General features: G+C 31.7%; 3 protein-coding genes and 2 long non-coding RNA genes across 14 annotated transcripts in view; 3 read left to right on the forward strand and 2 right to left on the reverse strand.

Annotated features, from left to right (window-relative positions):
- The window catches only part of LOC122630083 (neurexin-4), a 27787-nt gene extending 10913 nt beyond the window's left edge, over positions 1-16874 (forward strand). The window contains exons 2-29 of one of the 9 annotated variants that reach the window (XR_006327403.1): positions 1544-1875; positions 2194-2354; positions 2455-2558; positions 2667-3019; positions 3118-3286; positions 3608-3723; positions 4025-4131; positions 4255-4600; positions 4763-5040; positions 5176-5416; positions 5514-5744; positions 5825-6232; positions 6309-6512; positions 6597-6996; positions 7059-7306; positions 7444-7719; positions 7795-7994; positions 8078-8375; positions 8486-8636; positions 8788-8953; positions 9235-9388; positions 9477-9655; positions 10081-10513; positions 10815-10894; positions 11851-12081; positions 13863-13963; positions 15109-15172; positions 16034-16112. Coding sequence is in view for 8 of the 9 variants with exons in the window: in XM_043814160.1 (XP_043670095.1) it covers positions 1557-1875; positions 2194-2354; positions 2455-2558; positions 2667-3019; positions 3118-3286; positions 3608-3723; positions 4025-4131; positions 4255-4600; positions 4763-5040; positions 5176-5416; positions 5514-5744; positions 5825-6232; positions 6309-6512; positions 6597-6996; positions 7059-7306; positions 7444-7719; positions 7795-7994; positions 8078-8375; positions 8486-8636; positions 8788-8953; positions 9235-9388; positions 9477-9655; positions 10081-10513; positions 10815-10894; positions 11851-12393 (6165 nt within the window). In the remaining variant the exon portion in view is untranslated. Of the gene's footprint in view, positions 1-1543; positions 1876-2193; positions 2355-2454; positions 2559-2666; positions 3020-3117; positions 3287-3607; positions 3724-4024; positions 4132-4254; positions 4601-4762; positions 5041-5175; positions 5417-5513; positions 5745-5824; positions 6233-6308; positions 6513-6596; positions 6997-7058; positions 7307-7443; positions 7720-7794; positions 7995-8077; positions 8376-8485; positions 8637-8787; positions 8954-9234; positions 9389-9476; positions 9656-10080; positions 10514-10814; positions 10895-11850; positions 13171-13862; positions 13964-15108; positions 15173-16033 lie in introns of those variants that run through there. The other 8 variants (XM_043814168.1, XM_043814160.1, XM_043814165.1 and 5 more) reach the window with 8 other exon arrangements.
- LOC122630095 lies at positions 864-5030 on the reverse strand. The gene is made up of 4 exons (XR_006327407.1): positions 4900-5030; positions 4158-4498; positions 3109-3718; positions 864-1082 (listed from the first exon to the last, which is right to left on the reverse strand). It is a non-coding gene; the product is annotated as an uncharacterized LOC122630095 (long non-coding RNA).
- On the reverse strand, positions 13600-15234 carry LOC122630093. Its single transcript, XR_006327406.1, has 2 exons — positions 14567-15234; positions 13600-14239 (listed from the first exon to the last, which is right to left on the reverse strand). It is a non-coding gene; the product is annotated as an uncharacterized LOC122630093 (long non-coding RNA).
- Positions 16875-18045: 1171 nt separating the features above from the next.
- LOC122630092 (mediator of RNA polymerase II transcription subunit 27-like) lies at positions 18046-19635 on the forward strand. The gene is made up of 4 exons (XM_043814187.1): positions 18046-18497; positions 18572-18667; positions 18928-19228; positions 19344-19635. Exons 1-4 carry the CDS (start codon positions 18337-18339, stop codon positions 19503-19505), a joined length of 720 nt encoding a protein of 239 aa, XP_043670122.1. The 5' UTR covers positions 18046-18336; the 3' UTR covers positions 19506-19635.
- A 1153-nt stretch (positions 19636-20788) lies between these two features.
- LOC122630084 (transcriptional activator Myb) overlaps positions 20789-22245 on the forward strand; it is a 35321-nt gene continuing 33864 nt past the window's right edge. Inside the window, exon 1 of one of the 2 annotated variants that reach the window (XM_043814174.1) lies at positions 20789-21073. In XM_043814174.1, coding sequence (XP_043670109.1) covers positions 21054-21073 — 20 coding nt within the window. In that variant the 5' untranslated portion in view covers positions 20789-21053. The remainder of the gene's footprint in view (positions 21074-22245) is intronic. The other variant, XM_043814172.1, reaches the window with a different exon arrangement.

Genomic DNA, 22245 nt, shown 5'->3' on the forward strand with positions numbered 1-22245 from the left:
GAGAGAGAGAGAGAGAGAGAGAGAGAGAGAGAGAGAGAGAGAGAGAGAGCTCTACTTCGACGATCCAATTCAATTGACCTCGTAGAATCGTTCATTGTGTGAGACTTTGACTCACGCACGATTATTCATCCAGAGAGAACGAAAGAATCGAGTTCTTTTTTTGTTTCTTTCTTTCCCCACTTGTTTTATTAATTTTACATAAATCTATGAACTTCATATTTCGAAATTCCTTTATCCTTTATATTTCTTGAAAAAAAAAAAAAAAAAAAAAAAAAAAAAAGTATAAATGTTATCAGAATTTCACGAATGTACAAGCACAATGCTTGAAGTATAAAAAAAGGATTAATTATTTGTTATAAATGTTTATAACGAAAAAAAAAAAAAATTGTAAGGAAATAATTCAATAATCCGTTATGAATATTATTTGTGTTACGAGATTATTAAAGATTGTATTTTTTTTTTTTTTTGGATTAGAAAAAAAATTCTTAGACTTGTCGAAAAAAAAAAAACGAAGTTTGCTTAAAAAATGTTGAAAAAGAGTAATTTATTTTTAAAGTCTTCTACAGTCTTTTGGTACATTTATTATTTATTATTTATTTTTTATAATGTTGAAATTCGTAATATAAAAAACTTCGATTTGATCAATATCATAAATTCGGCGAAGTGATTTTTTCGCCATTGAGAGTTGCTATAAAAAAAAAATTTTATTTCAAGCAAAGGAATGGCGGTACTTTCTATGTAATTTTTTTTTTTTTTTTTTTTTTTTTTTTTTTTTTTTTTATAAAAATTTATGATTTTGTAATTCTAAATTGAAAATAACAATGTATATATATATATATATATAGATTTATTTATAACGAGAGTTATGTAATTTATGAGGAACGTGATGCTTGTATATTACATACCTGATAAACAAAACGGAAGTCGTAAATCCAAAAGCGACTGCCGCAATCGTAAAAATGCATCTACAATAGCATATCGAGCTGAGTTTTAACCAATGCGAGGTATACCGGAAGGATGAAGATTTTAAGCGCTTTATGGAAAGATGCGTGGGCGCGTTCGTGTGTTCTGAATCTTAAAAGCTTCGTTCCATGCAAGAACGTGAGATCGATTGTTGTAAATGTGAAAAAAAAAAAAAAATGAAAAGATAGAAATTAAAAAATTGCTATTTATTAATAATCATTATGTATATATTATATACATCATGATTATTAAAAAAAATATATGTATATGTATAATGTATACATTATATATATATATATATAATAAATTTTATAAATTTTACTTATTCATTAAACTCGTTCAGAAAATAAAAATAACAAAATTAATAAAAACGTCGAATATTCCAATAATAAATATCAATATGTCGGACAAATGAATTTTCTATTAAAGATCAATAAATCAAAATTAAAAATTATATATAAATATATTTCGATAAGAAATGTCAAACAGTCTGACAAGTACAATATCGATCGTTCCATTAAAAGACAATTGCAATAATAAATAAGACATAAAAAGTTTACAAACATGGAATCGATTTTAGCGAATGAAGAAGGATGACCAGACGCGAGAAGAGGATCTTCGGGATCCTTGTCTTGCTGAACGTCCTTGGAGAGGTTCCAGCGAATCTCACAGCCTCCTCGGAATCAGAATCGATCGAGGAGACAATAGCAATCACTACAACGAAGAAACCAATACCAGAGAGATGCCTTGTGAAACAGGATCAAGGACCTTGCAAGCATTACGTACATAAGTGGTCTTTTCATAAAAGCGATGGGAAGTGCAAGATATTTCCTTATGGTGGTTGTTTAGGGAATGAAAATAGATTCAATTCCGAAGCTGAATGTCTTCACTATTGTGTCGGTGGTCCTGATCGTGAGTATTATTTCAATAAAAAATTCGCTATAAAAAATAATGCCTTGCTTGTTAAATGGTTAAGTGGCGAAAGAAAAAAAAAGAAAAAAAAAATGTTCGTCGTGAAAAAACATTTCTCGAGCGCGTAATTAAACTGTTAAACGAAAAAAAAAAAAAAAAAAAAGAAAATATTCTGTTGTAACTAATCAAGATAAATTCCAAACAATTAATAACTAAAAGAGAATCATAGATAAATTGAGTTAAATATAAACTACGTAGTATGTATCAGAAGTTGGTGCAGATTGATAATACACTGTCATAACATAAAATGATTGTTAGACACGCTACCCCCTTACTTGGTAACAAAAGGCAGCGTATTTGTGACAACGAGCGTTCCGACGAGCAGTACACCACCCACGACTACATCAAGTACTCCTAGGCCAACGTTCGCACCACCCCAACCAACGAGACCACCAGTACCAAAGGAGAAACGAGGAAAGGTGAGGAAAATCTCAGACTCGTCTCAACCACTCTCCTCACATTGATGAGATGATAAAGCTAGCCCCGTACGACCGATTTTCTTTTTTCCCGGATTAAAAGGAATTGACGTTCATGGAATCAGGATACGAGAAGACGTTCATGTTCGCACAAAGTAACACTTTCATACAACTCGATGGCAGTGGGATAAAGACCTTCCAATTGAGGTATGAAGTCTTTATAGCGTTAACAAAAATAAATAAATAAATAAATAAATAAATAAAAAGGAAACGGACGATGAAATAAATCCAAATAAATGTCTCCTATCGTAACAGATTATGCCGTGAAATATCATTCAAATTTCGAACTAAATTACCACACGGCTTGCTCGTCTACCACAGTGTGAAAGATCGTCCAGAGAGTTTAGAACCTTACGCACTTTACGTGATCGTTGAGAAAGGTCAGTTGAAGGTAGTACACGTGTTCGGAAAGAAATCAACCAGTCTGACCGTTGGCGAAGGACTTAACAGAGACGAGTGGCACAGTGTTCTGGTTAGAATCGATGTTCACGGAGCAAAACTTATTGCAAGGGTCGACGAAAAGCAAGCGGAAACTAGCTTAGAAGTTCTTGAACGTGTCGTCAATTATGGCGTTTCTGAGGAATTGGCATCCGTTGTTCTTATTGGAGGTAAAACGCAATTCAATTATAGGAAATCATTTTTTTCCATTTTACCAATCTTTCATATCAGTTCAATCTCAATACTTTAATAATTTTACTTTGGTTAGGATTGAGCTCAGAGGAACGTCTACATGGTGTTAAATACATCATAGAATCTTTTGTCGGCTGCATCAGAGACATGGTCCTTAGTTCCGGCAAGTCGGCAAGCGACTTGTTGCCTATTCTACCATTGATCGCAACGAAGCATGAAAATGTGAAGGAGGGTTGCATAGACAAGTACGTCACTTTCCTGTTATTCGATCCTTTCAATTCGTGATACGCATTTATAATTCATTTCTACAGCAAGCACAATACATCCCAATCGCATCTCTGATCTTTAGAGGGACTCTCTATAACTCAAATTTATCCTTTGAAAAAACGAAAAGAAAAGAAATAATATAATAAGAAACATAATCAGTTAAACAATTAACAGGTATAAATTCTAAGAAGATCGTTATAAAAAATCTTAAACGATGATACACTTTATAGAGAGTTCTTCAATTCCATCAATCCAATCGATTTCTCAAAAATAAATCATTATATCCAATCGTACTTCAGGTGCTGGACAAGGGAAAATCTTTGCTTCATGTCCGATCAATGCGTCAATCATTATAACAGCCTGACATGTGACTGCTTTGGAACGAAATACGAAGGCGAACGTTGTGACGTCTACAGTATGTAACAAAGGAAACATATTGTTGAGAAAAACTATTATTATTATTATTATTATTGCTACCATTAGGATGTGTATATATATATATGTACACATACATATAAGATTAGTATAGCTTCGTATGCCCTAACCATAAGTTAGTACTCCCTTTTTACTACGTACACGTACGACGGATTTGACGTTTTAAGAACTGAGATAAAGACGATTCGTCAAACGTCGTCTTTTGAAAAGCAATCAAAGGATTCCTTGATCCCTTTGATACCTGAAGCTAATGGACTTCCAATTGTAAAATCATTTTTCAGCCGCCACGATTTTAACATTGAGGGGATCATCGTACGTGTCCTTTCGAGTTTACGATTGGAAAGACCGTGTTCATTCCTCCGTGAACAAGATCAGCTTGGCTTTCAAGGTAAACAAATGACTAGTAGAACCAACCGTGCATCAGAATTTAATGAAAGATCTAAACTTGCTCTTCTGATACTTCCAAGGAACTATTACCGTCAGTGATTTTAAACGTCCATCAATATTTTAGACAAAGTTCGACGATTCAGCATTATTTTACGCATCTGGTGAGATCGATGGTACACCGCATTACGTAGCAGCGTCCATCATGAACGGTTCAGTTTACGTTGAATTAGACTTCGGTCATGATTCCAAAATTGCTGCGGTTCTTGGCGATTACGTAACGTCCGATCATTGGAACAATTTAACTATCTTCCACAATGGTTCCTTGATATTCGTGAGTTTGGACGAGGAAGTTAAAGTACTCGAGATACCTGGGGAAAATTATAATATGATTATAGATCCTGAGATATATATTGGCGGTGGGCCAGAACTTCATAAGAAGAAGGGCTTGGTGTCGTATAATAATTTCGTAGGTTCGTCCCAATATCTTTTCTCCGTTGATCATAATGAAGTAATCTTATATACTTCGAGTTTTGACTTAAAGTGAATTTCTTTTTTTCTTTTTTTTTTTTTTTTTTTCTTTCTGGACCTCAAAGAAGCGATCAAGATAAACGAACAAAATTATTTTTTTTTAGGATCGTTAAAATACGTATTCTTCAACGACAAGTCGATCATCTACGAATTGAAACGATCTAATCCTATGGTTCATTACATCGGTGTGCTAGAACCAGAGTATTACGAGGCCGACGTCGAGGTCATTCCCATTACGTACCCTTTCGCAGGAAGTCACATTTGGTGGCCTATTGAGAAAACGGATTCTCTTAAGCTCAACTTTGATTTTAAAAGTTCCAAACCAATTGCGGTGGTTGCATCGGGAGACGTGAAGAGTAATCGTGGACTTGGTTATTGGGAGGTAATAAGATCTATTCAATGAATAATGATCTCTATCGATCATAAAAAAAAGTATGTGATATATTGACCCAATTTTTGTCTAAAATTTACTTACTGTTTCTTTTTTCTTTCCCTCTCTTTTATTTCTTTTTTTTAGCTTCGTTTGGTTAACGACGAGATACGTTTTCAACTGATACCCGTCTCGATAGAAAATATCACGGTATCAACCGCTGTTAAATTCCCAACTTACAATACCTCCTGGCATGCCGTAGAACTAAATTACACAAAAGGCGAGCTAAACATTCTAATTGATTATAGAAATAAACAGAGCAAACTCTTTGCTATGACTTTTGAATTAGGTGATAAAGTAATCATTGGAAGTGGCAAGGGTAACGCTGGTATGTCAACTTGTTCGACAATACTCAACAAATAAAAGCAAGTCTTACTTAACAAATCAAGTTAAATGATTAACAGGTTGATATATTTTATAATTAGGTTTGGTAGGTTGTATGCGAGATATTCAAGTAAATGGTCAAAAGATAGAGCCCAGATATATCATAAATACTGAAAGAGTTGTCGGTGAAGTAGCTTTGGATAACTGCCAATTTGTTGATCCATGTAAAAGACCAAACACTTGCGAACACGGTGGTAAATGTTCTGTGAAAGAAGATCGGATCACTTGTGATTGTACGGATACTGGATATATTGGAAAGAATTGTCATTTCGGTAAGTGTCCCTGCCCTATCTAAAACGAAACTGTAATAATCCAAAATAATCACAATTGTGATTATCAATTTTCATTGCAGCAGATAATAAAAAAACTTGTGAAGAATTAGCGCTGTTAGGCTATACTCAAGACGACGTTTACACGATTGATATCGATGGAAATGGAAGATTTCCACCTGCTTCGGTAAAATGTGAATTTCAATCTATCGAAGACTCAACCAAGACGATCGTAGAACATAATTTACCATCCCAAGTCGACGTCAGATCCATCTCCGAATCAGACTTTTCGTTTAGTATTAAATACAGACAATTTACTGCAGAGATGCTTCAAGAACTGATCTCTCACTCGCTTTACTGTAGTCAATATGTGAAGTATGATTGTTACAAAGCACCCTTGGAACTTCATAGTGCAACCTGGTTTCTTGGTTCCAAAGGAACAACCGTTGATTACATTGGAAATGTTAACAGAGGTTCTTGTCCATGTGGCAGTAAGTTTCTTAATTATTTTCTCAAACTTATTAAAAGGACAGTCTAAAGAAAATTCAAAATGATTCTTTTTTCCAGTGAATAGAACTTGTGTCAGCAGCAATTTGAGTTGCAACTGTGATGTGTCATCTGGAAATGCTGGCAAATGGCTCTCCGATGAAGGTTATTATGAGACACCAGATGCGTTAGGTATCACCGGTATGGTATTTTTACAACAAAGAGATCTCGAAGAAGATGCTCAAGGCCGTATTACTTTAGGGCCATTGGAATGTGTCGAAACAAGTATGTAAATAAGATTAACGATTAACTAGAGGATGATTGTTAAACTTGTTATTAATATCAATAACATTTCTTCATTTTGTTCAGACACACAGAAATACGTTGTGACATTCACGACCTCACAATCCTATATCGAAGTGCCAGGTTGGCGAAAAGGTGATATTGCTTTTAGCTTTCGTACAACAGGAGAGAAAGCTATTCTTCTTTATCAACCACCAATCAGAAGTAATTATCCATCGTTCATGGTAGCACTGACATCAGAATATCGGTTAACTTTTAACTTTACTCTCAATACTGGAACTATTCGAGACTTGGAAGTAAACAGTCAACGCAAATTAAATAACGGAGAGTGGCAGAAGATTTGGATCGATTATAACGATTACCATGTTAGATTTATGATTAATACTGATTACGAAATGGTCGACTTGTTGCCCGAAGAAGAGTTTGGTCCATTCGAGGGTTCCATGTTCATCGGTGGTGCTACAGCGTAAGTGATCGATCGAACTTAGAAATGTTTGTTAGAGAAATCTAGCGATTTGTTTATCACAGAGAACATTTGAAGACTTCATCGGTCAGGCAAGGATTAATTGGATGTTTCCGAGGTCTTGTTGTAAATGGTGAAATCCTGGATATCCATAGTTACATGTCGGTACATCTCTCTGAAATTATTAAAGATTGCAAACCTTCTTGTCAACCTAACAAGTGTCAAAACGGTGCAAGGTGTGTCGAACTTTGGAGTAACTTTGAATGCGTTTGTGAGAACAGATGGGCTCATCAGGGAACTTTCTGTGAAACAAGTAAATTTCTATCAATATAAATTATATATATATATATATATAATTTAAAGTAATATTTAGTTAAAAGTTAGTTAACTTAAGTTAATTAAAAATACATTTGTTTTTTCATGTAATAAACATTAACATTCTTCACACAGATATCAATAATAAAGCTTTGACGTTTACTTCACCGGGTGCTTTTCTAAAAAAAAATTATTTTGGCTCGGATGACGATGGAGAGAAGATATTGTTGAAGAGTATGTTCGAACGAAACATACTAATCAATCTAAGAACTTACGATACTCACTCACTGATACTTTATGCTAACGATCACTTAAACAATTTTGTACATCTTTACATCTCGAATGGCACTAGTATCGTGTATCTCTTCAATGCAGGGAATGAAATTAAAAATATTACTGTGCAACACTCAGGTACTCGCGTATCCTTTGTACTGTTTACTTGTAAAAATGATTGTTTATCTTTTTTGTTTTTTGTTTGGTTAACAGGTGTTAACACAGGAATATCAGTACAAATAGCCATAATTCATGGAGAAAAGTCTACGACCCTTCACGTGAATGATTATAATATTACATTGAATGCAACTCCTATACTTTTAGATTCTTATTCTAATAAACCTTGGATTAATCCTGAAAAGGAAGTGTTAGCACCTCAAAGACCACCTGCACCACCAACAGATTATTTCCAAGTATCCTTTATATCTCTCAAAATGACTCATTCGTTTACTGTCATCGATGTTGAAATGATTAACAATTATTATTTTCTTGGCAGATGAATTTAGGAGGTTTCGATCCAGACGACCTTTTAAGAGTCGGAAAAGAAGGTAATCTAACACAAGGATACGTAGGATGTCTTCGAGGATTGATGATCGGCGAGTATCACGTGGATTTACCAAACTTAGCCAGCGAAGCTAATCACGAAGGTAGCAAAGGTGTCCTTCCCAATTGTCAGATGAAATGCGATGCTATGCCTTGTAAGAACCTGGGTATATGCACAGAAGATTTTGGAAGGCAAGAATCCTCTTGCAATTGCGAATTGACTTCTTATTTTGGTGAACATTGTGCCGATGGTAATATCATAGATTATTGTTGTCGTTGTTGTCAAATCGTTTATCAAATAATATTCACAAGAATATTTATCTATAATTAAATTATACAAATGTCTTTGTCCGTTTAATAGAGAAAGGTGCCGATTTCAGTGGCGAGAGTGTACTACAACGTGAATTCGAGCTCGAGGGAGAAGTGAAGCAAGTGAAAGTACAACTAGCTTTTTCAACGAACGAACTACGGCAGCGAACAACGGCATTGTTGCTCTTGCAAACAGAAAACAAGTAAAACTTCTAAGAACCTTGTAATAAAACATAAATGTTTCTCGCTACGTAGAGATACCTCTTTTCTTTCCGGATAACGGAGCGAAGAGATTGCATCAAGAGATTGTCGACATCTGGAATCCGGGATGTCTTTCGAAAAACTTTTTTTCAGAAGAAGCTATTACCTACTCGTGGCCTTAACATCGGAGGGTCAACTCATCTTCGAAGAGGATACCGAAGGCGTAGCTTATGGTGTACGTCTCAACGATAGAAACTTCTTGAATGGAGCTAGGCATAGCGTTTATTATGTACGAGAAAACAACACGACTATGCTTTTGGTAGGTCTTACGATTAATTTCATTTATTCGATCTATAAATTATATTTTATATGTATAATAATAAATATATATATTTGGTAAACAATCTATAAACTATAATTTATAATAACAATATATGTTTATATAATAATAAATATATATTACAATATAAATATATATATATATATATATAATAATAATAAAAAATATTATTTGTAATAATAAACTATTTTGTAAACAATCTATAAACTATAATTTATAATAACAATATACATATTTATTGTTATTATAAATGATTACAGATCGATCGTGAACATGTACAACTTTTACCAATCCCAATACTCAGTTTAGGCGATTACTATGATACTCCAGGATCGACCGAGATTCAACTTGGTGGATTGAATACTACTGATTCTCGATTTGCTGCTTACAAAGGGTACACTGGTTGCCTTAGTAGTATGTATTATTTTAAATCTCAATGATTTAATATACATGAATGTTAAAACTTATCGAAATATTCTATCTCTTTTTATTATTATTACAGACGTTGTTATCTCGATCAATGGCGGACCTATAATGAAACCGCTCGAAGAGTACATGTTATTTACTAAACAAGGCAGTGAAACTGTAAGAGCAACGATACCTGCTGGCGTCAGGAGCGCACAATGTGCTGTTTTCCATGCACAACCACGAGGTCTAGAGCCTCAAAGAAACGACAGTGTTGTGAGTGAATGATTTATATATAAATCAAATTTATAACTATCGTCCATGTCAAAGACATTTAAAAGAAATGATGGAAAAAAAAAAAAACAATTATTACAGTTAATCTTAAGTTATCATCAATGAAATTTCAAAGCAATATATTATCTCTTTCAAAAATCTATGCTACACGAGAGAAAAAATCTAGTTTGTGAATAATTTTTCTTTTATCATCATCATCATCATCATCATCATTATTATTATTATTTAATATCCACATATAAAAATGATGAAAATTGTAATGTTTACAATAATCGCGAATAATATTATTATGATAGTTAGGACAAATATAATCGATATTTCTTATTGTTTTAGGATAAAATATTACTTTTAAGGATGAAAATTTATGTTTGTTTTTTCTTTTCTTTTTTTCCTTTCTTTTTTTCAAGGGACATGATCGAGGATGGGTCGAAGATCCTCCAGAAAGGATTCTCTACAAATCTCAATACTCTGATGCTACTCAAGAGGAACAAGATGCAGGGACCTATATTTTTATAGCTTTGTGCTGTTTATTCGTCGGTGCCGTGATAGGATGTATTTATGAAGTATGGCGAAGTGCAAGAAAGGATAGGAGACGTCGACGAAGTGCAGCAGCTGCAGCTAGTAAATCACCGAGTCCGTCGGGATCACAAAGGTGGCAACCTCAACAATACACCGATTCGTTGGTCACGACGACTGGTATTAAAACTATCGGCTTTAAAATTACTGATGATGAAAAAAGGCCAAATGGTACTCATATGAAAGCTACTGCTAAAGAATACAAACCACTGCCTAATACAGAGCCTAAGGAATTAATGAATGATAAAAAGGTTCACATAAAAGGTGATGTCTAAATTCTAGATCTTAATGATTTATTTTAATCCTTTGCATTACGATATCGTCTCACATTAGACTAATAACAATAATTTATTTGTTTCTGTCAGAATTTTTTAATATAGACTTTTATGGTATAGCGTGTATAGTAATAGTAAATAATATGATATACCATTATATTAATTATATATATATGTTCTAAATAAAAAAATTGACCTGGAATAAATTACGAACATAATTATAATGCAAAGGATTATTATTATTTCTATCTAATCTAAACGAAAATTCTAATAAAAATGTTATTTAACAGCAGACGAGGAACCAGAAAAAAAGGAGCTGCTAGGGGTAAATACAGGCATCGTCAATAAACCTCCGAAACCAAACCCATTCGTAAAGATATTTTCTTTTTTGTTTCCAATAAGAAATGCATGTCAAGCTTTTGCAAGGCTTGCTGAATTGCTTTTGCATGTTTCTTTTAAAAATGTTATTCCGATCGGTATAAATTCAACAAGTCAATTCAAGGATTTAGATTTTTTAAAAAGAGATTCCAAAAGTCCCTTTTTATATATTCTCTCTTGGATATGAATTATTGAATCTTTCTCTCTCTCTCTCTCTCTCTCTCTCTCTCTCTCTCTCTCTCTCTCTCTCTCTCTCTCTCTCTCTTTCTCTCTCTTTCTCTATCTTTCTCTTTCTATTTTGCCCTGCCAAATATACAATAAAATGCGTGCAATATAAAGCCGACTTGAACGAGAAAAGCTATTTAACACTAGTACTACCACAACAATATTATTTTGATATATTAAGATATATATATATATATATATATATATATATATGTATATACTTCACACATATATAACTCAGAAAGAAAGTCAATAAAAGAGAAAAAAATAGATTTACAAAATTGATCGTACAACAGAAACAATTTAGAAATCTTTCCTTCAAAAACTTACGAACTATGTTCAAAGTCCTAACGTAGCCTTTATAGGAAGAAAAAAAAAATAGAAAAAAAAAGAAAAGAAAAAAAAGAAAAGCTTAATAAATTTCTCTGTACAAAATGACACAAAATAAAAACTCGTATAAAATCGTACGACCCGTTAGATTTTCCATTGTAACAAAGGACAAAAACTACAGATGATCGTTATAAAAAAATTTTAACTAGAGAGACATTTTTATAAAAACGATCTAAACACCAGTCACTTCGATTGTTTGGTAAATCTAGTGTTTTTACAATTCACAAAAATTTACAAATAGCTTTTCTTAGAGATAACAAAAAAGTCGGTGATGTGTTATCGATTTTTCTACTAATATATTATCTTTTTTTTTTCTCTCTTTCTCTCTAATAGTCAATGGAGGATCTAAGAGAAGAACCAGAATTAGAAGAATGCGAAGAAGAGGAAGACGATAATGAGGAGAAAACTGAATTGACGGAAGAGGATGATCAAGAAGAACAAGATGAGGATAACAAAAAGGATGATGATGAGGAAGAAGAAGAAGAAAAAGAAGAAGAAGAAGAAGAAGAAGAAGAAGAAGGAGAAAAGGATGATAGTCAAGAGGACGAGGTCCTCTTGAAGTCGGTAAGAGATACGTCACGGAGAATGTCCTTGATCGATAATCCATTGTTAAATGAAGAAAAGGGACTCCTTCAAACGAATTTTTCCGTGACTGGCATAAATGAAATTAAAACCGAATGTATACCACCAACTATTAATAACGTTAATACGAATGCTAGCCAAACTACTACTAATATTAAAAAGGATCCACCAAAACGACCAATGAGTTTAGATCTTAGTGTTCCTATTGTGTTCAAAAAGCCACACGGAGAAGCTCGTTTTGAAAAAGTTACGGCAAGATTGATCGATCCTCGCGATAATATGTTCAAAACTTAGATAAATTAGGCATTTAATATTTAGTGTATATATATATATATATATATATATATATATATATATATATATAAAATTCTTTAGGAGAGATATATTATCGTAGTTATATACGATTACGCGGTTAGAATATATATATAATTTATATAGATGTGAAAAGGAATATAAATTAACGAAAGAAACTTATAGTGCCTAGAATATACATATCGCTAAAGTTACGAGATTTAGAATGGTTGTTCTACTGCGTTTAGGATAAAATCGTTGAATATATTGAATAATCCTTAGTGCCTCTCGCGTATTAATAAATAATAATAATAAATAGATAGATAGATAGATAATAATATAATGATAATGACGATAATAATTATTATAGTATAACAATAACGTTATAGATTTTAAGCACTACGACAACGAAATGATATACGATCGATCTTGCAAATAATTCGATCTTGCAATAAAAAAAAAAAAAGATTTTTGTCAAGATTTTTCTATCTAGATTCGCGTATATAGCGAGATTATTAGACAAATTAGAGATATTTAATTAGATAATTAACGTGAAAAGGATGATAATAATTTTCTTATCCATTGATATAAGTATACATACATACATATATACATAACTATATATACACGTAAACAAATTAAATAATTCGTTTAATTTTATATTTATATGGGGAGACAAGTCATTGTACTAATCGCTATCATTGCAATTTTCATTTTGCTATTCAATTCCAATATAATTCGACACTCATGGCACGGTTTTTTATGTGCACTGCCTGCTTAGAAAAAACATAATCGCACGAGATTACAAAAGAAAAAGGATTAAAAAGGTTAAAATATGTATTTGTCAAATTGATCCAACGTTCGATCATTTTTCAGCTTGGTTTCTCCATATACATTTTTGTTACACATATACATATACATGTGGGCCCACTTACATACATGCGCACAATGTTTCGTATGCTTGTATGCTTGCTACGATAATGAAAATGAAATTTAATGACGATTTACGCATACCTACGCGTAGCAGAAAGAATGAAAGTGTTTGCTGTTTGTGTGTGTGTGTGTGTGTGTGTATGTATGACAAATTTTTCAAATTTAATTTCATTAAAATGATTCAAAAAATCACTTATCATTCATGTTCTGTATTAGGTGTTTTGGCTCATTATCAGCAGCTTCATACAATCGAAAAGAATAATAATGGCGTTGGTGTGCTTTTGGTGGCGATATTATTGTCTTTATATACGAATCATTAATAGACGTTTTATAGATAAATATAGAAAAATAATCATAGGAAAGGAAAGTTAATACGGATACGGGAAAAGCTCCAAGATGGCGATCGATAAACGATCACAGCTGATTTATCTATCATCAGATCGCGATTTCGATCTTAACTTTTTTTCTTCTTTTTTTTCTCTCTTGTTTTTCTTTTCACCGTTTTATTCGTTTAATCAAAATCGTAATAATAATTTCAGCCAAGGAGTTCGTCTAGCACGAACGTCGATGAGAGCGTTGTCGTATCAACGAATACCATTCCCGAAACCTACGAAACAAATTCTACGTGCGAACTTTAGAGGTACTTTTACTTTGTTTTCATTCTATTTCATATTTTTTTTCTTTAGTTTTTTTTTTCTTCTTCTTTTCTTTTCTTTTCTTTTCTATTCTCTTCTCTTGTCTTGTTTCTTGCACGTGAATTTATTTTTCTTTTTCTTTTCTATTTTTTTTTTTTTCTTCATCTCCTTCTTCTTCCCAATCTTCTTTCACCAGTTCTCAAAAATTACTATATCTTTTTATCAATTTTCTCGAATCCCGATGGAATGCAACGTTGTTTGATCTTGAATGATCTTGAAGCCTGCAAAAAGAAAGAAACGCGATCAGTGCGTTGAATTAAAATCATTAAATGACGCTATATCTTTAACGACAGGAACGAATAATAATCCTTTTCAAAGGCAGTGTTTTATATAGCATGTTATATAAACAGCGCAGTACAAACGAAAGGATAAATATATATACATACATATATATATACACACACACATATATATATATATGTTTTTCAAGTCCGATCCAATTTTCTTGCACCGTTCTACTCACACGTCAATTTTCCATATATTCCTCGAGCCTGTTACATACGAGCTAAAAAAAACAAAAACAAAAAAAAAAGCAACAAAAAAAATACCTTATCGTGCCTCGCAACAACTCGTTACGATCTTTGAACGGCTTCTACTAATAACAAAAGTGCGCATACGGTGGAAAAATCATTGTTACGAAAGAAGAACTATTGCTTGCATCGATTGTTGTACCTGCAACGACCAGGAACGTCTCGTTATTGCATCGCATGCTGTTATCTCGCTTCAAGACACAACGACGTACATATGTGTTCTTCCTAAAAGACATAGAGACATGTATGTAATTAGCTTATAAAATAAACATTACTACAAATTTTTGCCAGCTAATTATTGAAATTTACAAAGATCAACAAGATGGGGATATACGTACGAGAAAAACATTTTAATGATCGATCGATCATCGACAAATCATTTTATCATTAATTTTAACTAACCCATAACTAATAATCATAAAAACAAACGAAATTTCGTCGTTTATTGTCTCTAGCATCGTGGCAAGGATTGATTAATCGCATCCACGTCGTTTCTATTTTGGAAATAGTTTGTATAGGAAAAGATATGTTTAAAGGGAATATTCATTATATGTGTATAGGCTAGCATGGACAATGACACTGGACAACGTTCGAAAGCCCCTGAACGTTCGCCGACATCGACAGGTCAGTGTGATCATTATCATCATCATCATCATCATCATCATCGTCGTCGTCGTCATCATCATTATCATCATCATTATCGTCGTCGTCGTCGTCGTCGCCGTCATTTTCTTTTTTTTCTTTATCGTCACTTTATATGTACGAGATACACTCGAATTCTAAGATCTCCTAATTTTTATGTTCATAATCATTTTCTCTCTCTCTCTCTCTCTCTCTCTCTCTCTATCTATCTCTTTCTCGCTTTCTGTAAACGTAAAAGTTTTTTTTTTACAACATCCACTTGTTGCGATCGCAAGATCGTCGTAAACGATTTTTGTCCGCTCTGAAAAATTTCTGAAATTTCGAGAACAATTGCAAAGTAAAAAAAAAAAAAAACGCTAGGTACAAAAGAATCAAGTGAGTGGAGAACGTGAAAGATCAATTCGAAGTTGTCGTGAAAAAAAAAAAAAAAAAAAAAGAAAGAAAAAGAACTTTCGGCCACTACTCTTATATTTTTTTAACTTATATTTTCAACATCAATAATCTTTCGAGAGAAACAGAATTTCGAAGCAAAATCGTTCAAAGCATCTATGTAATCATGACTTCAGTGTTGTAAAAAAAGATCTACCTACATAGAGTTACTACATTGAAATATTTTATACCTTTCTGATGGTACAATTTTTTTGCAAGTATGATTTTTCAAAGAAATTAATTGGGTGATCTTAGAAATTAATTGCAACTCGTATATTCCTCTTTTTTTCTTTTTTTTTTTCAAACATGTTTCTCTCTCTCTCTCTCTCTATTTTTTTCTCTTTCATGGTAGTAAGACAATAGTAATTATTCTCTCCCTCTTTTTTTTTTTTCTCTTCTTTGTTAATTTTGTAGATACCAGAAAACCCTTGGTCCTGAACATGAGCCCTATCTATCTGTCGGACGATTGTCGGACTTACGGCAATCCTCTGAGCTATCTAGGAGGTCCAAGACTACAACCAAGGAATAGAAACTCTATAGAGTCCGTTCTGTCCTTGGACTGAATACTTCCACAGTTTCTCTACGAGATCATTCATACAAAATACAAGAATTTCAGATTATCGATTATAGACAAATTTATTTCCTCTTTTTCTCCTCTTTTCTTTAACTTTTCTCAACGTGTCTCAACGTTCGAGAAGATCTGAAAATCTCAAGGGAAAATATATTTTATTCTTTGTATTTACAAATAAAAAAGAATAAAAAGAATATATATATATATATATATATATATATATATATATATATTTATATAGAAGAAGAGGATTAAAAGAAGAAAATATAAAAGTTCATGACGAAGTTACGTAAAATGCGTATAAATAAAATGTATCTGTGTATTATAACAAAATCGTCATATTAACCTAGTCAAGGTTTACACACACGTACATATAATACACACACACACACACATACTCACACAGTGTTTCCCCTTTTCCCATTAAAACTTACAAATCAGCTCGTTAAATCGATATGGACGATTACGATATCGAGCAAAAAGTGTGAAATCTAAGACATTGCGAAAAATACGCAAGAAAAATAACAAAATATTGTTTGTGTGAATATCTAAAGTCAAGTGTAAGAGAAGAAGAAACAACGTGTCATTTTTATTTCTTCCTTCTTATAGTTCAAAAATAGAATATTAGCGAAATAAGATGTTCTTTCTCATTTCTCTGCAATCGTCGTAGTAAACTATCAAAAAAAAAAAGTATAAAAAAAAACAGAAAAAAGAAGAAAAAAAAAATGAAAAAAAAAAAAAAAGAACGACATTATTATATAATAAATAGAATTAATAATGTTAATTACTAGGAATACAATAAAAAATTGATAATGTATGACAAATATAGTAATACAAGTGTATGGAGTATTCTGCCATTTTCTTTTTGTACCATGGATCCTAAAAAAAAAAAAATCGTATTTTTTTATATCCTAATACAAAATAGTATAATATTATTTTTTCTTTATAAATCCTGTCTTTATTAATCTGTTATATATATTTGACAATTATAATTGTCATGCGAAAAAGATTATAAAACTTTTCACTATTCGTATTAAAACTTTGAAAAAAAAAAAAAAAAGAAAGAAAGAAAAAGAAAAGAAAATTATTCGTAAATTCAAGATATTTAAGAATATTTAGAGACAATGAAATTAAAAGAAAAGAAAAAAAAAAAAAGAAGAAGAAGAAAAAAATTTCTTCGGCCGATTAACAGATAATAATTATAATACGATTATGATCATGTCCACAAATTCTGGAACTGAACCTATTTTGTTATAAGAAAACAAGTAATGTTTTAAAAATATTTTTATCGCGAAATTTATATAATTTTTTTATTAATACACACACACATGAATTTTTTTATCTCAATAAAATAATCCATCATGATTTATAAATTTAAGTTAGTTAGAAAAACATTTGTAAAAAAAAAAAAAAAAAAAATTACTTGTTATAATCTCAACGAAATAGTTTTTTTTTTCTTTTTTACACTTACAAATAAATATTTTTCCGAAATTAGAATTACGTACATATTGTATGATTTTTAAAAGATAAGATTTAAAAGAAACTGTTTAATAATACACTTCCAACTGTCAGGAATATTATTCTAGGAAGTTTCTATTACGATTATTTGCAACTTACCTTTTATATATATGTAACTATTTCATAAATAGAGCACCAGCCAATCAGCGACGATCACATCTCTTGAGAAACATAGGGATATATCTGCTAAATGTACTATACGCTTTAATTCGATATCTTCGTTCGAAATATTTATTCAATATCGAACGTTAATTGAAATTATCAATGTAGAACACTAACATTAAATTTTGCATTTTCGAAGATTCATGTTTTCCTACTGTACTTGATACAGGCTAAAGCAAAATTACAATACACTGATGAATGTCTGATACTAATGAAATCAATTAATAGTTTTGTAAACTATTATTAAAATTTTATTCCCTAGGTATATATTTTGAATGTTTCGCCGTTCTTCGTTTAAACTGAGCGATTTCGTATAAAAAAAAATTTGATATATAGAGTAAAATCGGTTACATAGTTTAGTTCAAAATTTTAACTACTAAAGAGTGTAATAACGTAACCTCACTGATGTTGATTGCGTTTGCTTACATCTTAATCGTATATTTATTATTCATTATTAAAAAAATAAATGATGGAACAATTACAAGCAGCATTGATAGCAATTACAGTATTACGTTCTAACGTTGATCGTGTTTTTGGAATTTTTCTAAATGATTTACATAGCGGAGAACAGAATAAACAAGTTGCCTATTTACAAGGATTATTATCAACAGTTAACATGAATTTAAGGTGTGCGATTTAATTTTGTACTTTTTATTTCAACGTGGAAATAAGTATTCGTATAATATATACAAATTTTTCAGGAATGTAGTTCGAAAGATTAAAAATTTAAAACCGATATCACATCCATTATATTTGGAACGCATGAATAATTTTAATCAGCAAAGTGCAGAGAAAAGGTAAGCATATTATAATTTTCTTATTAACAATTATAAATAGATTGATAAAGTTCATTAGTATAATGACATTCAAACATTACTTAAGCAATATTCATTAAAAAAAATATTATACAAATATCAGTAGAGTAAAGAGAAATAAAGTTTAAACTAGTAATTATAATGTACTTCTACAATGTGCAAAGTCTTTTGTAATAATAACAAATTTTATGTTCATCATATAAATACAAAAATTAAAACAAAAATTTTAATCTTGTTAAAAGGCAAATCAATTACATGATGACTACCTTAACTCAATTTTTTGGTGATATGACAATATCTGCCTCTAAATCGGTTAAATCAGATATATCATTCGATATTACATTAGGATACATTTTAAAGGCAGTAATAATAATTAGAGGTATGATGATCGAATGGATTGTTGTAAAAGGTTATGAAGAATCAATAGATTTGTGGACACAATCAAGGCATAAAGTTTTCAGAAAAGTAACAGAAAATGCTCTCGCTGCAATACTACATTTTGATTCTGTAGAATATCCTGAATTAGGTGTACAATCGTTTATGGTAATATGAATTTTTTGTAAAATAAATCGCAATCTTTATCGCAAATAAAACAAAAATAATATAAGATCATTAATAATCATATTACTTATAAGAATATGTAAATTTTTTTTTCTAGATTTGGTTTCATACTTTAATCAATCTGTTTATTGAACCATGTAAGCATTGTGGTCTACATCTAAACAAATTCTCACCTCCAACTTGGAGAGATTTTCATAATGGCGAAGCATATCACGAGGAATGTAAACCAAACAATATTTCTTTTTCTATTGCAAGATAAGACATTATTAGAATTCCTACACTTCTTTATACGACATTAATTTTCAGTTATTATTTGCATCACGATAGTTAGCACTTTTTTGGAGGTTAATTAAGATAATCGATTAAATAACTAATTAGATAACCAATAATTTTGTTTTTTTTTTTTTTTTTAATTTATCTTTGTAAACTTTTCGATTATCTTTACGTATTAATAAATAAATTTATAAAAACTTACAGTTATTACGTTGATATAACCTGCCTGCCGCAACTAACACTTTATGTAACTAACTCATTTTGTATCTTGTGTAAAATATGACTAAAATATCAGAAGGAGATCGTTGTTTTTTTGCGCGACTGCTCTATTTGAAGTTCTGCTCTGCTGCATCCGCTTGTTGTAGGTTAATGTCTTAATGATTTCCTCACGCACTTGTCTTCAATAACTTTTTATTTCACAACACAATTTTGTTTAAAATTAGATAGAGAGTCACGATGTTCACTCGTCGGAATGCAAAAGAAAACTGTCTTGTCAATTGTTTAAGTCATTGAAAAGTCTGTTCCAGATGGAGCTAGTGTCGGCGAAAATTAAGTCATAGATATAATAAATTAAACTTATTTCATATTTCACGCGTTAAACTTACGTAACGTTACAACGAATATATTATTATTTGTGAACTAGTTTATCGTAATCAGTGTATATCAGATTGCACATATATAAAAATTCTTCAAAAAATTCAAAAAAAAACATCTCTGACGTCCATGAAAATCGATCAAAAATTACGATGGTTTAATTATAATCGTTTTGTTTGAATCATCAGAAAACAGAGTGATGTATAATCGTAATTGTTTATGATCGAAAAAAAAGAAATAAGATTCGAGAAATAGAGATAAAAATCTGTTCGCGTATACATAATATATATCATTCGTTTATTAACGTTCAATATATGTCGGTAATAACATTAATGTCAAAAATAGTCTGTAGATGGCAGGACGATATTTCGCATGGAATACCACCTAGTTCGTTTTCGAATCGTGAGTGTTACCACACACAGGTAGTTAAATTATTGCGCGAATCCGCGGGAGATCGTTCGATGGTGCGAATAGTGTTGTGTCTTTCATCGAGTGCCCTTCGAGTGTACACACGACGAAATATATAGAATATTATTTCCCATATATATATATATATATGTATATATATGTATATATATATATATATAAGAAGAGAGAAAGTGAGTGAAAAAGAAAAAGAGAATAAAAGATATTCGAAGTAAGACGGTGTCGCGTCGTGTACGCTTTCGACCGGTTCCGGTAAGCGTTTTTTAAAAGTCAATAAATAAAAAAATAAAGAAGAAACAAGAAGCTCATCGACCTTCTCACATTTAATCTTGATCGAAAGAAAGAAATCTCGTCTTTTGGTCAAGGGTGAATATCAGCCATATTGCGAAGATTATTTAAGTGAACGTTAAGATTATATTGGTTTTGCACATTTTACATTGACTTTCTTCTTAGTATTGCCAACTAATGATCAAGAAATCATCGTAAAATGAAAACAATGAAGAACTGAACGATAATGTGGATCGCCACGAATAAGTGAGTATCTTCTATTATAATATATATATATATAACATTTATCGTTGTCTCTCGTCTCTTGGCCTTTAACTTGATCTCTCTCTCTCTCTCTCTCTCTCTCTCTCTCTCTCTCTCTCTCTCTCTCTCTTTCTCTTTCTCTTTCTCTCATTTCTTTTGTTCTTTTTTTTTCTTTCTTTCTTTCTTATTAGTCGATATATACATATAAACATTTGTCGCGCTCGAGGTCATGCTCAGCGTTAAATAGTCTTCCGGTTATCGATCTTCCATCGAAGGATTTCGTATTATCTTTACCTTTCCGAAGGTCAATTCGGTACATAATGTTTCTTATTTGTTTTTTTATTTAATGTGCGTCGAAATGTTTATATATTCTCTCTCTCTCTCTCTCTCTCTCTCTCTCTCTCTCTCTCTCTCTCTCTCTCTCTCTCTCTCTCTCTCTCTCTCTCTCTCTCTCTCTATACGAAAAATAAAAATACGTATTGCGATTATTAATATTTTCAAATGATTTTCATTTATATTGTATTGCGTTAAAAACGTCATTAGAAAGAATAACCTTGCGAAGATACAATTTTATTATAATATACGTGTATTAACGTGACGTAGTTAAATTTATTCTTATTCTTATAATATTCTTATTCGCTTCGAACGTTATATCCTTTTCTTCTTTTTTTTTTTCTTTCTTTCTTCTCTGCAGCCACAATAATCGCATCTCTTTTCCGTAATTTCGTATTAGAATAAATATATGCGTATTAGAATAAGTATATGCGTATTAGATTCGATTGATATGCGTTGCGACTCGATTGACGCTCGATAGAGTGAAAAAAGAGTGAAAGTAATCGAAGTAAAAGTCCCGTAAGATAAAGGTATATCTAAAGTGATCTAAATATCACGATGGAAATTCTGCTTGCAAATTTTGAACTCTCGTACAAATTGAAATATCGATTTGTGTGGCATCGCTAAAGGAGGGGAGATACAGCAGGTGGTAAAACACGTGGCATGCGTAGAAAAGTTGCACCAGTCTTTTCTCCCGGCATACATATCTCATTTCGTGCTTCCTTTCTTGCCCCCCTGTTCTCCTCCTCCTCCTTTTCCTCCTCCTCCTCCTCCTCCCTTCCTTTCTTCATCCCTTCTTTCTCACGTCTCTCTCTCTCTCTCTCTCTCTCTCTATATATATA

The sequence above is a fragment of the Vespula pensylvanica genome, chromosome 6 (genome assembly GCF_014466175.1).
Source record: "Vespula pensylvanica isolate Volc-1 chromosome 6, ASM1446617v1, whole genome shotgun sequence".
Classification (NCBI taxonomy): Eukaryota; Metazoa; Arthropoda; class Insecta; order Hymenoptera; family Vespidae; genus Vespula; species Vespula pensylvanica.

Coding starts and splice junctions, on each gene's coding strand:
- LOC122630092 (XM_043814187.1), top strand. CDS start 18,337: ATGATGGAACAATTACAAGCAGCATTGATAGCAATTACAGTATTACGT. Junction 18,668..18,927: donor CAGCAAAGTGCAGAGAAAAG/GTAAGCATATTA, acceptor TCTTGTTAAAAG/GCAAATCAATTACATGATGA. Junction 19,229..19,343: donor TAGGTGTACAATCGTTTATG/GTAATATGAATT, acceptor TTTTTTTTCTAG/ATTTGGTTTCATACTTTAAT.